This window comes from Trichechus manatus, unplaced genomic scaffold, assembly GCF_000243295.1.
Source record: "Trichechus manatus latirostris isolate Lorelei unplaced genomic scaffold, TriManLat1.0 scaffold00169, whole genome shotgun sequence".
In the NCBI taxonomy this organism is placed as follows: domain Eukaryota; kingdom Metazoa; phylum Chordata; class Mammalia; order Sirenia; family Trichechidae; genus Trichechus; species Trichechus manatus.
Genome location: NW_004444105.1, coordinates 1,862,158 through 1,880,046, shown reverse-complemented (window position 1 = coordinate 1,880,046; position 17,889 = coordinate 1,862,158). Strand labels below are relative to the sequence as shown.

The 17,889-nt window shown below is 36.3% G+C and overlaps 1 protein-coding gene across 1 annotated transcript in view; it reads right to left on the bottom strand.

The window, feature by feature from the left end:
- SNTG1 (syntrophin gamma 1) overlaps positions 1–17,889 on the bottom strand; it is a 664,017-nt gene that overhangs the window by 62,187 nt on the left and 583,941 nt on the right. The window contains exon 16 of the mRNA XM_004386583.2: positions 2,083–2,193. Within this exon, the coding sequence (XP_004386640.1) occupies positions 2,083–2,193 (111 nt within the window). The remainder of the gene's footprint in view (positions 1–2,082; positions 2,194–17,889) is intronic.

Genomic DNA, 17,889 nt, shown 5'->3' with positions numbered 1-17,889 from the left:
CCACCATTCTAACTGGCCAGTGCTTATGCTGCGTGCTATTAAATAGCTTTAATATTACCCATGGAATTAAATATTATTATCCCTGATTTTATGGAGTGGGAGCTGACTTTAGAGAATTTACATAACTCATCAAGTGTCACATTTTCTAGTATTTCTGAAACTATTCTTTCCACTATTCCACAATTGATTCCTGTAAGTTCAAGAATCACATTCAACCAAATATCTTTTCAGAAACTAGTTATTAATGAATGAAAGTATAAAATAATGCTCAAAAACACTATAAAAAATAAATAATATTTAGTAACTGACAAGTAAATAACTAGTAAACTTAAGTATAATTATCTGCATATATAACTTATACCACATTAATTGGAAATATATTATGGATAATTTTCTATAGCAAGACAAAGATAAAAAATGTTCAAGTTTAAATACTACATTTAGCAGTCATTTGATAACATTTATACTTTAACTTCATGTTGTCCCTTAACTAAGCATTTGTTAGCACATTAAAAAGTGTTAGAAGACAACTAATCAAATATTTTTACGGTTGGCAGTAAGTGAGTGGTTGAATTTCCACATTAAGAAGAATGTACAATTGACAATATTAACATCATTCACCAGGGCTAGAATAAGTCCTGCGTTTTAACAGTTGAAATATCTACCAAAAGCTAATTTTTTTAGGAGAAGTAACATATATTTTTATAATAATGTTAAAAATCAATTTAAAGAGTGCTGTATGTGGCTGACACAAGGCAAATGATCAATCAATGGCAGCCAGAGAGAAAAAGGAGGAGCAGTGGAAAGAGACAGAGGGGAAACAGGTGCAGAGATAGGTCTATAAAGGAAACAGACTTAATGGAAATAGAGCTGAAACTTACTAGGAAAGTTAAATGAAGGGAGCAGATGGAGTCACCAAGTCTTATGGATAAATTGATGGAAGACAAATACAAGTCAGGCCCAAAGGCAACACCAATGAGCGTATAGGAGGGAGAGGGCCAGCAAAAGGGAGATACATCCAAAAGTGCCACCTGTAGACAACCTACAGTCAGGGTTAGTAAGACAAGTGCAGAGACAAGAAGAAGGTATCATCTAAAAGATTCAAACAAAACGCTAAGGAGAAATGTTAAGAAAATAACATTAGCAGATAGGTAAGGCAAGAACGAGTGTGTTTGTTGCTTGACCTGCATATGCAACAATGTTGCTAGAGTATAGACTAAAGAATTACATAGGGTCATTCCTTGAAAGATTTTGAATGTCAAGCTAAGACTTTTCCCCCTGAATTTCATAATAGTGTAACTGAACAATTACGATTTTACTCCATAGTACAAAAACTCTTTTGGGATTTTATTTCCAAAGAATTAATTTTTCACTTTGATATTTCATATTTATCTTTTTCCTCCACACTAGAATGCTATATTTAAATTATTCTAACCCAAATTTGTTATTGTGAATTTTGTAGTTGTAGGGTAATGCGAATAATTCAGATTTTGAATATTTACAAGTAAATGTATTCATAAAAATAAAAGTAATGAGTCTTTCTGATAAGTGAAAACAACATAATATATTTCAATAAACTGAATTGTATGCATGCAGCAAAGCAAGAAAATCATTCATTTAGTGCATCTTAGATACATAATAACATGGGAAAAATGGATTGATGTTAAAAATGTTTTTCTAGCAAGAACTTGTATTCACATTCAAGGAAGGAATAATATTAATTAAAATAGAGTCGGTATTTTTTGAAAGGTACTTAAAATTGTTCTTTATCATGTGAAACCACAGAGAAATTGAAAGTGACTATTTTAGCCCTCAGCAAGTTATTTTAGCATGACATATATGCAGTTCTTAAGAATTTAAAACTAAGAAATGTAATTAGCTATGTGCAATTTATTTTAAGCTATGTCTTTCAAGCTAAAATTTGCTATTAAAATCTGGAAGTGAATTTGTTCTCTTGGGCATGATAAACACTTTGTGTGATTTGCTTTTTTAAATTTTTTCCCTTAAATTTCTCTCCCCTTTGCTTCCTCGTGGCAGTAATGTTGTTAGAAGTGTGTAATGTGATGAATTTCTTGGATTTACCTTTGCTTCAATCTGTTTAGTATCTGGATTCTGAAATAAAAATTTGATTTTGCTCTTGCCATCATCTGAAGAGCCTTTAAGCTGAGAAAATTTATACCTCCAAAGTACAGCCTAAAGGGAAGAAAGGAAACATATGCAAGTCAATGCAATTAATAACTGAATCCAAACTAAGAAATGCTTCTTTTTTTAAGTGGTGAAAGTTAATCATATAGACCATTATATTCTAGTATTAAAATAGTAAATTAAACTGCATTTATCAAAGGCTATAATTTAGTATTTAATAGATGCTTTAGTTTCTAGAAATAGCTTTTCTTCCAATGAAATAATTATTTCAAAATTATATAAAAATAAAACATTTTGAGTATCTGTTCTTGTTTTAAAATGAAATAAGACCCAGCTCATTTAAAAGATGTGCCTATGCCAGTGAGTAAATAAAAACACCTTTTATTTGCTTCTTTGGTTTGTATAAATAAGAGTGGTTGTGACTCTCAATTCAGTGACATTCTCTTGAAGCTCTAATTAATAACATGTAACTTCTAAAGATAACATTAAAAAAAAAAAAAAAAAAACTGTTGCCAAATCTTTATTAAGCCTTGAAAACCCTATGGAGCAGTTCTACACTGTCCTATAGGGTCTCTATGCGCTGAAATCAATTCGGCAGCAATGGGTTTTTTAATCTTTATGGAAGCAAACTGCCACATTTTTCTCCCAAGGAGCAGCTGGTGGGTTTAAATAGCTGACATTTCAGTTAGCAGCAGAGCACTTAACTACTGCACCACCAGGGCTCCTTAGGTAAAATATAAGCTTTATAAATAATTTTGACAAATTAGTTTTTGAATTTGTTCCCGAGTTTGAACTAGAATAATCATTTTATAAAACTTTTCCCATCCATCTATAATATCTTTGAAAGTACAGCCTCTATCTGAAATATATTCTATAAATACAGTTCTCTGTATCTGAAAGTAACAAAAGTCTACCAACAATAAAATAGAGATATAAAAAGTTTAAACTGGCAGTAAATGGAAATAGTGGTATGGTCCCTTATCTGTTTAATGTTATAAATTCTATTGCCTGATGGTAACTGCAGTGCTTTGGTGTTCCTCTGCATCCTGGAACTGAAAACATTCACTCCAAAGTGGAATAGTAAACACAGAAATTATCAAAGGGAGGAATTTTGTATGCGTGTTCAACACAACCACACACCATGCAGTCTTTTTAAATTATCTCAATATACCATTGTCTCATTAAATATATGATGTAAAAAAATAATTTATAGCTTCAAATAATATTTAAAGATAATTTCTTATGATTTCTAAATAAATCAAAGAAATGTTGCCTAGGACAGTCCTGTGTAAGCCATAGTCTCTGATAAAATACTACATAAGGTAAAGAGTATGTGTCTCATATTTTTTTTTAAATAAAATGTGAGAGGACAAAAGCATAAATAAGCACATATGCACATATGAACACGTTAAGGTTGCTTTATAGAGAATAAGGTACAGTTACTCATTTTATAAAAATGAATCTTAACAGATAAACATATTTTAAAACCGAGGTTTCTTAAATAGTTCAAGAACTTCTTTAAGTAGATTATTCAGTCAGAAAATGCCATATCCCCTCACCAAGCAAAATGGTAAATAGTTATTGGCAAGATATCTCTTTCCCTCCATATAATCTCACACTGACATTTTAAAAATGGAACTGGTAAAGGTTGCAAAGTACAATCAAGGGCAAATGAAACATAATGAGAATATGTTTATCTTCAAACAATAATTTCACATGAAATATTCATAAGCAAGGCTTTTCCTCATGATAATCTTTTCAGAATAGATAATTTCAAGATTATAATTATTAGACATCACCTATGGCCTCCATTTGCACACAAGTGGTTTCAACCATTGGAAACAACAGTGATTGACATTCAAGCTACAACTTTCACTCCCAGTGCAGTAGAGGTTTTGCTGTGGTGTTGATTGTAACCCATTGCCGTCCAGTCCATTCTGACTCATAGTGACCCTGTAGGACAGAGTATAACTGCCCCATAGGGTTGCCAAGGAGTGGCTGATGGATTTGAAGTGCTAACTTTTTGGTTAGCAGCCGAGCTCTTAATCACCGAGCCACCAGGGCTCTGGTATCAGTTGTAGTGATGGTAATAATGGTTGTTCTTTTGATCTTCTTGCAAAGGGAATAAATAAACCTTTCATTTTTGCAAAGTGTTTTACCTACTAATAAATACTTGTGTGCTTAAATATACTTTTTTTTTACAATCTTCAATGGGGATAATATGAGAAAGAGATCAAAATATGAAGATTACAGTGACATTTATAAGAAGATTCTGCAGTTCTATATAGAGATTGCATAGAAAATAGTGTTTGTGTCATATAGGCATAGAATCAATCTTGTTATTTTAGTGACATTAATTGAATAATTAATATACAAAATAAACCTATGATAAGGTAAAATCTTACTTCCCAGTTGGTTTTATATTTTCTCTTAAATATTAATTCCCATAAACCAATACAGTAAAACCTGTGAAAGCTGGAATATGTGTAAGGGGGGGACCTGTCAGAGAAGGAAAACTCAAATATTTTCCACTAAAACAATCTAAAATTTGCAAGACTGCATACTGTCAAAGGCAGAAAATTTGCAAGACCTGGAAAAACAAGGCAGTTCTGTCAAGTTCCAGCTGTCACAGTTTTCACTATATTAACAAAAATCTTTCAATCGCTTAGGCTAGATTTCTTAGCCCCTTGTAGTCTGACAGACAAGAAGGCATAAAGTCAAGAAAAAGGTGTAAGAATCGTCCATAGTCTTCAAGGTTGTTGGAATTGGTGCAACCACAAATCTCTCTCAACTTCAGGATGACCTGACACAGTGCCACTGCAGCATAACTCTTTCCTGGTTAAAGTCAATATTTTCTGCCATATGCTTTCCAGATACACTTTTTCAATTTGTATACACCTACGGTGTCTTATAATTCTTCCCAGATTTGGAGCTGCAAGAACACCAAAGCGGGTGATTCACCAGAACGCATACTTTTACAGTGAAACTCACGTCTTACTAGATCATAATTCCTTACAGAATTCTGTAGGATTATTTGACTGAAAGCCATCAACCAAAATTGCAGATACAGGTTTAAATATCATGTATTCTTATGAAAGAACAAAGCCACTAATTAAAAAGTGACAGTACATTTATTATTTAAATATATGTTGTCAGTGTTGTGTGTCATCGAGTAGATTCCAACTCATAGTAATCCTACATGACAGAGTAGAACTGTCCCACAGAGTGCCCGAGGCTGTAATCTTTATGGAAGCAGATCACTGGGTCTTTCCTGCTGTGAAGAAACTTATGGATTTGAACCACTCACCTTTTGTTTAACAGCTGAGCACTTAACCAAATCAACCTATAAGTCCAGATTTTTGTTTCTTTTTTTAGAGGGAGATTAGCTATTACAGAAAAAATGAAAAGATTTTTCAGAGAGTTCCCATATACCTCACACCCAGTTTTTATTATTGACATCTATGCGCCAAGTATGTACACTGTCATGTTAATTAATCAATATAGAAACATTGTTATTGACCAAAGTTCATACATTATTCAGATTTCATTAGTTTTTACCTAATGTTTTTATCCTGCCCCAGGATTCCATCTAAGGTCCCACATTATGTTTACTCTTGTCTCTTTAGGGTGCTTTTAGCCGTGACAGTTTCTCAGACTTTCCTTGAAATGATGACGTTGACAGTTTGGAGAATTTGTAGGATGTCCCTTTATTGGAATTTTTCTGATGTTTTTCTCATGATAATGACTGGCTAAAGATTTTTTTAAATTTTTAAAATAAATTGGAACAGCAATTTTTGTCAATGGTTCCACTGCATATTTCTAAAAAGTTCCAAAGTTCCATCTAATGTATGTTATTTTAATGAGGTGTGTCTGTCAGTGTGTTTACCGAACTTGGTTAGGTGGTCTTAACATGACTTAATTATTCATTTAAATACAAAGCTGTGTGAACAAAATCATGACTTTAAAAGGACTGAGGTTTTATTTCCTTATTACTATATTTTAAAAACATTTCTATAGGGATAGTAAAATATGTATTCCATGTATAATGAAACGAATATACATATATGTATTAATTATATCTTACATAATATATATTTCCTTTTTATTCTAATTTCAAAGTATTAGTTAATATTATAAAAACAATAAAGGACGATTTTTATTCATCACAGAACTGCAATTGTATATGCCACTTTTTAAAACACTATTTATTATCCACATTTTACATGTTGCTATATAATTTGAATAACAGCATGTCAGGTGCAGTGGAATCAGTTCCAACTCACAGTGAACCTATGTACAACGGAACAAAATGCTGCCCAGTCCTGTGCCATCCTCACAATCATTGCTACTCTTGAGCCCATTGTTGAAGCCACTGTGTCAGTCAATCTCATTGAGGATCTTCCTCTTTTTTGCTGACCCTCTACTTTACCAAGCATGATGTCCTTCTCCAGGGACTGCTCCCTCCTGATAACGTGTCCAAAGTACTTTAGACAAGGTCTTGCCATCCTTGCTTGTAAGGAGAATTCTGGCTTTACTTCTTTCAAGACAAACTTGTTGGTTTTTCTGGCAGTTCTTGGTATATTCAATATTCTTCACCAACATCTTAATTCAAAGGCATCAATTCTTCTTTGGTTTTCGTTATTGGTTGTCCAGATTTTGCATGCATAAGAGGCTACTGAAAATACCATGGCTTGGATCAGTTGCACCTTAGGCCTCAAAGTGATGTCTTTGCTTTTTAACAGTTTAAAGAGGTCTTTTGAAGTAGATTTAACCAATGCAATATGTCTTTTGATGTCTTGACTGCTGCTTCCATTGGTGTTGATTGTGGATCCAAGCAAAATAAAATCCTTGACAACTTCGAGATTTTCTCCAGTTATCGTGATGTTGCTTATTGGTCCAATAGTAAGAATTTTTTTTTTATGTTGAGGTGTAATCCATACGGAGGGCTGCAGTCTTTGATCTTCATCAGTAAGTGCTTCAATTCCTCTTCACTTTCAGCAAGCAAGTTCTGTCATCTGCATATCACAGGGTGTTAATGAGTCTTCTTCCAAACGTGATGCCACATTTTCTTCATATAGTTCAGCTTCTCAGACTATTTGCTCAACATACAGATTAAATAAGTATAGTGAACAGATACAACCCTGATGCACAGCTTTTCCAACTTTAAACCATGCAGTATCCCCTTGTTCTGTTAGAAAGACTGCCTTTTCGTGTATGTACAGCTTCCATGTGAGCACAATGAAGTGTTCTGCAATTCCCTCATTTGTTATGCTCCTGCAGTGTGATGGATTGCTTTTGTGTGGCCTTTCTCACCATGGTCTTGTGACTCTCACCCAGGTGATTGAGTGGGACTGTGAAAACAAGGTAATTCTTGCCAACCAAGTGGATTAGTCAGTTTTGCCATCCTGCTACGGTTACAAAAGAGCCAATTGCAGAGCAGGAAGAGGATCTCACCACAACCAAGGAAGAAAAGCCAAGAGCAGAGCATGCCTTTTGGAACTAGGATTCCTGCATTGAGAAGCTCCTGGAACCAGGAGACTGAGAGAGAGAGATAGAGAGACAGGCCTGTAACATTGAAGATGGTGAGAAATGGTGGCAGAGAAACAGCATCAAGAGAGACCAGCAGGAGACTGTGTGGTGGGCTTCTTGGCCCACTGAGCGAGAAACCTGAGTGCCTTGAGACAGGAAGCTTTTTGGCAGAGTAAAGTGTCTCCAGGCACTTCCTAGAGCTAGGTTTGCCAACCCATGGAGCTAGAGTTGAGTGCCTTTGGGTCGAGGCTTGCTGGTGGAGTGGGGTGTCTCGGGGTACTTATCGGTGGAGCTAAAACAGCTTTGTGATACTTGCCCCAGCAGGGCAAAGGCCAAGGGCCAGAAAGAGGCATGCTTGTAGACACAACTGAGAAGAGCCTGTCCTGATGGAAGAACTATGTCCTGAGTATTCCTGCACCTGAATTGTAACGTGTTACTTCCCTAATAAACCCCATAATCATGAATATTGTCTGAGTTCTGTGTGGCCATTTCAATGAATTATCAAACCCAGCAGAGAAGTACGGAGGGCTGTGCGAGGGATAGTTAGCGTCAGAATTGGTAAAGATGGTGGACAGAGAAAGCATATCTGACCTCTGCCTCATAGGAATCAACTTTGGGCTATTGATTTTGATTCTCCTTCCCCCTTGTGAATTTAGAAGAGGTCAAATGCGCCCCCCCCGCCCCTCCCCCCGCCCCAAGCCAATTTTACACCGCCATACAGTCTAATGATTTTGGGTAGTCAACGAACACAGGTAAACATCTTTCTGGTATTCTCTGCTTTTAGACAATATCCATCTGACATTAGCAATGCTGGAAGTGCTCACTTGTATATGCTAAGAAATTTGGAAGACAGCTACCTGGTAAACCGGCTAAAAGAGATCCATATACCTGCCCGTTTCATAGATGGGTGATCCAACACAATGTGAAATAATAGCATAGAAGCATGATATTCCAGTCAGTTCACAAACTCTAATTTTACTTGCCTGACTCCTATTTTAAGGAACCCTAGTGGTGTAGTAGTTAGCTACACTCAGCTGATAAATGAAAGGTTGGTGGTTTGAACCCACCAGACAATCTGTAGGAGAATGACATGGCAGCATGCTTCCATAGAGATTTCCAGCCTTGGAAACCCTGTGGGGGCAATTCTACTCTATCCTATAGGGTCACTATTAGTCAGAATTGATGGCATTGCTTTTTGGGACCCCTATATTAGAACATAACATTTGTTTTCAATTGTTTTGTTTCTTTTCTAACTCACCATCTCTCTATACAAGTCTCCTAGGTGATCACATTCATACCGTGGATTAAAAGTCCATACATAGAGGTGGAGCCAACATGGTGCCCCTCTGCAGCAAACACCCAAAAATCTAAGTAAAACAGATACAAACGTCAATCCTGGAACCCTAAGCATCAAATAAGGGATAAAGAACTAGATCAAACATCAAAGGGAAGAAGAAACTGAAGAAAAACAGAGAATTTGGAGAGACATGGAGTGGAGGCCCCCTGCCAACTAACATGGCACAGACAGCAATGACCCTGGACAGGGTGTATGGAAGACAACTTCACGGAGTTCCCAACAGGAGACAGAGCATTCGGTACCCAGAGAAATATGTTTTCCCATTCCTCACTCTTCTGCCCTGTATGTTACCCCTACCGCTTCCTGATGGGCCACGCTGTGACGTTCAGCTAGAGAGACACTGGTCCTCCTTCACCCCGGGTCCACCCCACCCACATCCATCAGCTCCTATCGTGCCATTTCTTTCCTGTTTCTTCCTTTTATTTCTCCCTCCCACCTAGCCTCATACACCATTCCCACCCTTTCCCGACCGGTCCTTCTGTGCTACTCAGCTAGAGAGCTTCTGGCCTGTCATCACTCTAGGTCCACCCTACCCCAGTGCACCAGCTCCTGTTTGGCATTTTTCTTTCTTTCTTTCCTTTTCTTCTTTTTCTTTCTCCTTCTACCTAGTCCCATATGCCATTCTCACCCCTTCCCAAAGATTCATGGCACAGTGCCACAAGTAGAAAGCTACTGGCACATCACAAGCCTGGGTCTGGGTCTCCCCCATCCCCACCCACTGGCTCCCTCCTTGCCATTTTATTTTTCCCTTTCCTCCTTTTTTGTCTCCCTCCAACCTATCCCCATAATCCACCTCTACCCTTCTCTGATGGGCCATGCCACATCACCTTGTCTACTGAGACGCCAGCTAGACACCAGGCTGGGTACACCCCACACACACCCTCCAGCTCCTGCCTTGACACTTTTTCTCTTTATTCCTTTCTTTCTCCCTCCCAACTACCCCATATGTCACCTTCCCTCTTCTTGAAGTTCCCTATTTCTACCCCACTCCCACCCATCAGCTACCCTTTTTTTCTCTTTCTCTCTCTTTTCTTTGTACCCTACACTTAACCCTGTATGCCACTTCCCTTTCCACCACTTAGTGTGCCACCACAGCTACAGTGTCCCCAGCTCAGGCCCGTCTTCGTACAAGGCTGCACTGGCCCTCGCCTCCCACCACAAGACCAGCTGCTAAACAAAGGAAAATGAGCCAATTCCACTCCTTGTTCAACGATTCTGCCTATCTGGCGAAGGGCTGTGAATGCACCCCACACTGCTGGACCAATATAAGGAGGCAGACAGCAGTCACACAGTCCACCTTCAGCTATCTCACCAAACCCGTGTACGATGAAGGAGGCTCACCCTGCACGTTGCTGCCCTGCCCATCTAGACAAAGTGGTGATATCTAGCATGCTTGGTCCACTCACCCTCACATATCAAAACAAACAATGAAGCTGGATGAAACAAACCAGCACACAATCAATAAACACAGAAAATAATACCTTAATGTCTCAGAGACAGCAGGCAATATAAAGACATATGAAAAAAAGCAGGACAAAATGGGTCCAGCAAGTGAAAAAAAAAAAAGAATCAGATGACCTTCCGATAGAAGATAAGGCAGTGGAATTACCTGATATGGAGCTCAAAAGATTAGTATTTAGAACCTTCCAAAATATTAGGAAATACATCAAAGAAAACACAGAAAAAATGAAGGAAAAAATAGGCAAAATCAAGGAAAACTCGGACAAAACCAAAATAAAAAATAATAAATCAAGAAAAACAGACAAAGCAATAGAAGAATTCAGAAAAATAATACAAGAACAAATGTTAAAATAAATGAACAATTAAAAATTGTACAAAACCAACAACTAGAAATCTAAAAGGTAAACAATAAAATTTCAGAAATGGACAACTCAATAAAAGGTTTTGGGAGAAAATTTGAAATAATGGAAGACAGAATCAGCGAGATTGGAGACAAACCCATGGGCATCACTTTGAAGAAAAATCAGAGAAAAAAATGAAGAAAATGTAATAATTATGTGGGACACAATCAAGAGCAAAAATTTGCCCATGAATGGAGTTCCAGAACAGGGGGAGAAAATGGAAAACACATAGAAGATTGTAGAAGATTTGCTGGCAGAAAAATTCCTAAATATCATGAAGGATGAAATGCTGATCATCCAAGAAGTTCAACAAATGCCATGTAGGATAGACCTTAAAAGAAAGTCACCAAGACGTATCATAATCACACTAACCAAAACCAAAGACCAAGAAAGAATCCTGAGAGCATCTTGAGAAAAAAGAAAAGTCACTTACAAAGGGGAAAAAATAAGACTAAGCTCTGATTATTCATCAGAAAATATGTAGGCAAGAAAGCAATGGGATGACATATAAAACATGAAAAAAAAAACTTGCTGAACAAGAATGCTATATCTTGCAAAACTCTCTCTCAAACATGATTTTGAAATAATGACAGTTTCACACAAACAAAATTGAAGGGAATTAGTAAAAACAAAATCAAACTTATAAGAAATATCAATGGGAGTCCTATGGATAGAGAAGCAACAATATTAAACAATCAGAATCTAAGACACAAGACAGCATCAGACAGATACCAATCTAGGTAAAGAACTCTCAATAAAAAAACAAAACTAAAAGACATAACAGGGAAACAGAGATATCAATCTATAAATAACTGCAACAGCAAAACAATAAAAGGGGGAATAAACGTTGTAGGTATAGAACTTTCAAATGGAGAGAAAGTTAAGGTGATGTGAAGTAATAAAAGACTGCTTCAAACTTAGGAAAATAAGGGTAAATTTCAAGGTAACTACAAAGAAAGTTAACAAATCTACTCATCAGAATAAAAATGAAGAAAAACAAAGTCTTAGTAAACATAAAACCTATAATAGAATGAAAAGAAAAGAAAATCCACAAGCAAAAGAAATTCAGCACAGGAAAGTAAAAGAAACCAAGAAAACATCAACAACCCACACACACAAATGCAGAACAATATGACAGCAATAAATTCATCCCTATCAATAATCACACTGAATGTAAATTGCTTAAATGCACCTGGAGAGACAGAAGGTGGATGAATGGATAAAAAATAAATAAAACATGACCCATCAATATGCTGGCTACAAGAGACGTACGTTAGAAACAAAGACTTAAATATATTAAAAATCAAAGGAAGGAAAAATTATATCCAGCAAACATTAAACAAAAAAGGGCAGGAGTGGCAATGCTAATCTCAGATAAAATAGACTTTAAAGCAAAGTTAACCATAAAAAACAAGGAAGAACATTATATAATGATTAAAGGGGCAATCCACCAAGAACACATGACCTTAATACATATCAATGAACCCAATGACAGAGCTCCAAAATAAATGAAACAAACTCAAACAGTACAGAAGAGAGAGATAAAAGTTACACAGCAGTAGTAGGAGACTTCACCACACCACTCTTGGCAATTGTAAGAACATCTAGAAAGAAATGCAACAAAGATACAGAAGATCTAAAGACCAAAATCAACTATCTTAACCTCATACACATATATAGATAACTCTTCCCAAGAGCAGGAAAATATACACTCTTTTCTGACACACATGGAATATTCTCCAGAATAAACCACATTTTAGGCCACAAAGCAACCCTCGATAAAATCCAAAACATTGAAATAATACAAAGCATTTGCTCTGATCACAATGCCATAAAAGTAGAAATCAATAACAGGAAGAACAAGGGAGAAAAATCACTTACATGTAAACTGAATCACACCTTGCTTAAAAATAACCAGGTAATAGAAGAAATTAAACAGGGAATCAAAAAATTCTTAGAATCAAATCAGAATGAAAATACACGGTACCAAAATCTTTCGGACACAACAAAGACAGTGATCAGAGGTATATTTAAAGCAATAAATGCACACATCAAAAAAGTAAAAAGGGAAACTTCTGGACAACATGTTTTGCTTTTTCCTGCTTCTTGTTATTTCTTCCATATCTCTCACCACCTCCTCCTCCTTTCACTCAACTACCTGGCTCCATGTGTAAACTTGACTTTTTCCTGAAAGGCTGTGACATGCTGCTCAACTATGAAACTGCTTCCAGGCCTGTACCGCCATGCTGGGATGATCCCAGGGGCTTTGTCTTTGTTTTTATTTGTTCATTTGTTTGTTTTATTTTTCTTTTCTCGGCTTAGGAGCCACTTCAAGCTGGGCAGTACTGCACAGCTTGGGAGCTACTCTCTCAGTTTGCACAAACGCCCAGTGGGATCCCTGGGAGCATTTCTTTTTTCTTCATTTTTTTAATTTGTTTTGTTTTCTCTCTTTTTCCATTTTTATCTTTATTTCTCAGTTTCTCATCCTTCTATACTTTCCTTCTCTTCCTGCCTCTTGAATAACTGCACTGTGTGACACCTCTACCCCTTCTAGCCAGGTTGCACTTCACGGTCTAGAAGGAACTTCCCCATTCCTCACAGATGTACAGATGAGAACCCTGGAAACTTTGCTTTTCTTTCTTTTTTTCCTAATTTTTATTTATTCATATTTTTTCCTTTTACACCTTTTCTTTTCTTCCTTTTTGTTTTTCTTCATTTCTCAGTCTCTCATCTCTCCACTCAAATAGCAAACTCCCTTAGCACTCTTTTTTGTTTCCTCGTTTGTTTGTATGTTTGTATGTTTTTGGCTCCTGTTTCTAGCTCTTCTTCCCCATATTGATCTTAGCTCCACATATCACAATCTCCCCACTTTTTCCTGCCTACCTGCACCATGTACTGAACATCACACCCTCAAGCAGCACAGGCACAGCCTACTGGAACCTGCCCTGCACTGATTCCTGGACCGCCCTGTTGGCCCTACTATGTGCCACAAAAAAACCCATCCCAGCAACTTTTCTTAGGCTGGACCTGCCCCACTATACCATACCTGAGGGGCTGACCCTGCCTAGTGGAGAAGGAGTTGAAAAGTATCATGTCCACAAATGAGCAAACAACAAAGAACGCACAGCCTGCCTGCTCAGACATAACAAAATAAAACAAATAAGCAGGACAAAATAAAGAAATCTACAATCAATAAACAAGGAAAATAATTACTGAATGTCCCAAAGACAGCAGACAATATCAAAACATATACAAAAACCGGGCAAGATAGTTCCAGTAGACTTCCAAAATAAAACACCAGATGACTTTCCAGTGGACGAAAAGGCACTAAAACTACCTGCTAGGGAACTCAAATCTCTAATATTCAGAACTTTCCAAGAGTTGAAGCAAAATGAAGACTAAAATGAAGAAAAAATAAACGAATTCATGGAAAAGGCAGACAAATTCATGGAAAATACAGAACAAAAAAATGGAAGAATTCAGGAGAATAATACAGGAATAAATAAATTCACAACTAGAAATCATACAAAAACAAATAGATAAACAACAAGGTTTCAGAAATGCACAATGTTATAGAAGGGCCAAGGAGCAGATTTGAAAAGATGGAACACAGGATCACCGAAATTGAAGACAAACACTTGGATACAATGTTTGAGGAAAAAATCAGAAGAAAGAACGAAGAAAAATGAAGAAACTCTGAGAATTATGTAGAATACAATGAAAAGCAAAAATTTATGAGTGATCAGAATTCCAGAACAGAGGGAGAAAAAAGAAAACACAGAAAGGATCATTGAAAAATTGCTGACAGAAAACTTCCCCAATATCACAAAAGATGAAAAGCTGAGCATCCAAGAAGCTCAACAAACTCCCTGTAGGATAGACCCCAAAAGAAAATCATCAAGGCATATCATAATCAAGCTCGCTAAAACCAAAGACAAAGAATCCTGACAGCAGCTCAAGAAAAACAAAAAAGTCACAGAGAGGAGAAACAATAAGACTAAGATCAGATTATTTGGCAGAAACCATGCACACAAGAAGGAAATGGGATGACATATATAAAAAATTGAAAGAAAAAAAATTGCCAGCCAAGAATAATATATCCTGCAAAACTCTCACTCAAATCTGATGTTGAAATTAGTACATTTCCAGATAAACAGAAATTAAGGGACTATGTAAAAACCAAACCAAACTTACAAGAATTATTAAAAGGAGCCCTTCAATCTGAAAACAAACAACATCAGACCACAGGCTAAATCTAGGACACAGGATCATACCAGAGAGATACTAACTTAGGAAATGAACTCTCAAGGACTATCTGAAACCAAAAGAATTATAACAGGGAACCAGAGAGGATAATCTGTAAATGACAACAACATCAGAACAATAAAAGAGGGAATAAGCAGTGTAGGTATAGAACCTTCTAATGGAGAGGAAGCAAGGTGATACCAACTAATAACAGACTGGGTCAAACCTAGGAAGATAATGGTAAAGTTCAAGGTAAACAAAAAACAAGTTAACAAATTTACTCATCAGAATAAAGAAGAAAAACAGAAAGTCTCAGTAAAAACAAAGCCTACAAAAATAAAATAAATGAAAACAAAATTCACAAAGAATAGGAATTCAGCACAGGAGAGTAAGAGGAACAAAGAAAACGTTAGCACCACAAAAAAAGAAACAAAAAAAAAAAAACAAAACACCACTACAAAATGACAGCAATAAACTCTCAACTATCAATAATTACACTGAAGGTAAATGGCCTAAATGCACCCATAAAGAGAAGGAGAGTGACTGAATGGATAAAAAAATAAGATCCATCAACATGCTGTCTACAAGAGACACACATTAGAAACAAAGGCATAAATTTATTAAAAATCAAAGGATGGAAAAAATATATCAAGAAGACAGCTACCAAAAAACAGCATGAGTGGCAATACTAATCACAGATAAAATCGACTTTAAAACAAAATCCACCATATAAGACAAAGAAGGACACTATACAATGATTAAGGGGATAATCCATCATGAAGATATAACCATAATAAATATTTATGCACCCAATGACAGGGCTCCAAAATACATAAAATAAACTCTAACAGCCCTGAGAAGAGAAAATGAAAGTATCACAATAATAGTAGGAGACATCAACATACCACTTTTGGTAAAGGACAGAACATCTAGAAAGAAACTCAACAAAGATACAGAAGACCTAAAGGGCACAGTCAGCAAATTTGACCTCACAAACATATATAGAACACTTCACCCAATAGCTGCTAAGTACATATTCTTATCCAATGCACATGGAACGTTCTCCAGAACAGACCACATCTTAGGCCACAGAGCAATCCTCAACAAGATCCAAAACGTAGAGATAATGCAAAGTATCTTCATTGACCACAACGCTGTCAAGGTAGAAATTAACAACAAAAAGAGCAAAGAAAAAAAAAATCAATTACATATAAACTTAATAACACACTGCTTACAAACCACTGGGTAACAGAAGAAATCAGAGATGGAATCAAGAAATTCCTAGAAGCAAATGAGAATGAAAACACATCATACCAAAAACCTTTGGGACACAACAAAGGCAGTCCTCAGAGAACAATTCATAGCAATAGATGCACACATCAAAAAAGAAGAAAGGGACAAAATCAAAATATTAACTATAGGACTGGAACAAAGACAGAGAGAGTAGCAAAAAAAACACACAGTCATCAGAAGAAAGGTAATAATAAAGAACAGAGCAGAAATAAATGCAACAGAGAACAGAAATACAATAGAAAGACTCAACAAAACCAAAAGTTGGTTATTTGAAAGAATCAACAAAATCCACAAATCATTGGCCAAACTGACAAATGAAAAACAGGGGAGGAAGCAAATAACTCAAATAAGAAACGAGATGAGGAACATTACAACAGACTCAACTGAAATAAAAAGGATTGTAAGAGAGTACTATGAAAAACTGTACTCCAACAAACTTGAGAACCTAGAGGAAACAGACAAATTTCTATAAACACACTACCTACGTAAACGAACACAAACTGAGAGAGAAAATCTGACAGACCCATAACAAGATATTGAAGAGGTAATAAAAAAGTTTCTCCCCTACCCTCCAGCAAAATAAAATGCCCTTGCCCACACAACTTCACAGGAGAATTCTACCAAACATTCAGAGATCTCACACCAGTACTACTAAAAAACTATTTGAGAGCATACAAAAAGAAAGAATACTTCCAAATTCAGTTTATGAAATCAGTCTAACCCTGATACCAAAACCAGGCAAAGACACCACAAAAAAGAAAACTACAGACGAATATCTGTCATAAATATAGATGCAAAAATTCTCCACAAAATTCTAGCCAATAGAATTCAGCATCACATCAAAAAAAAAAAAAAAAAAAATTACGACCAAGTGAGATTCATACCAGGTATGCAACGATGGCTCAATATTAGAAAATCAGCCAACGTAATCCGCCACATAAATAGATTGGATTCTGTTATGGATTGAATTGTGTCCCACAAAAATATGTGTGTCAATTTCGCTAGATCATGATTCCCAGTGTTATGCAGTTGTCCACCATTTTGTGATCCGATGTGATTATCCTATGTGTTTTAAATCTTAACCTCTATGATGTTAATGATAATTTCCGAGAATTTCCACATTCGGTTGGATAGCTTTTCTTGGGACTAGGCATAAATATTGATCTCTTCCAGTCAGTTGACCAGGCAGCTGTCTTCCAAATTTCTTGGCATAGACTAGTGAACACTTCCAGTGCTGCTTCCATTTGTTGAAACATCTCCACTGATATTCCGTCAATTCCTGGAGCCTTGTTTTTCACCAATGATTTCAGTGCAGCTTAGACCTCTTCTTTCAGTACCATCGGCTCCTGATCATATGCTACCTCTTGGAATGGTTGAACATCAACCAATTCTTTTTGGTACAATGACTCTGTACTCCTTCCATCTTCTTTTGATGCTTCCTGCATTGTTTAATATTTT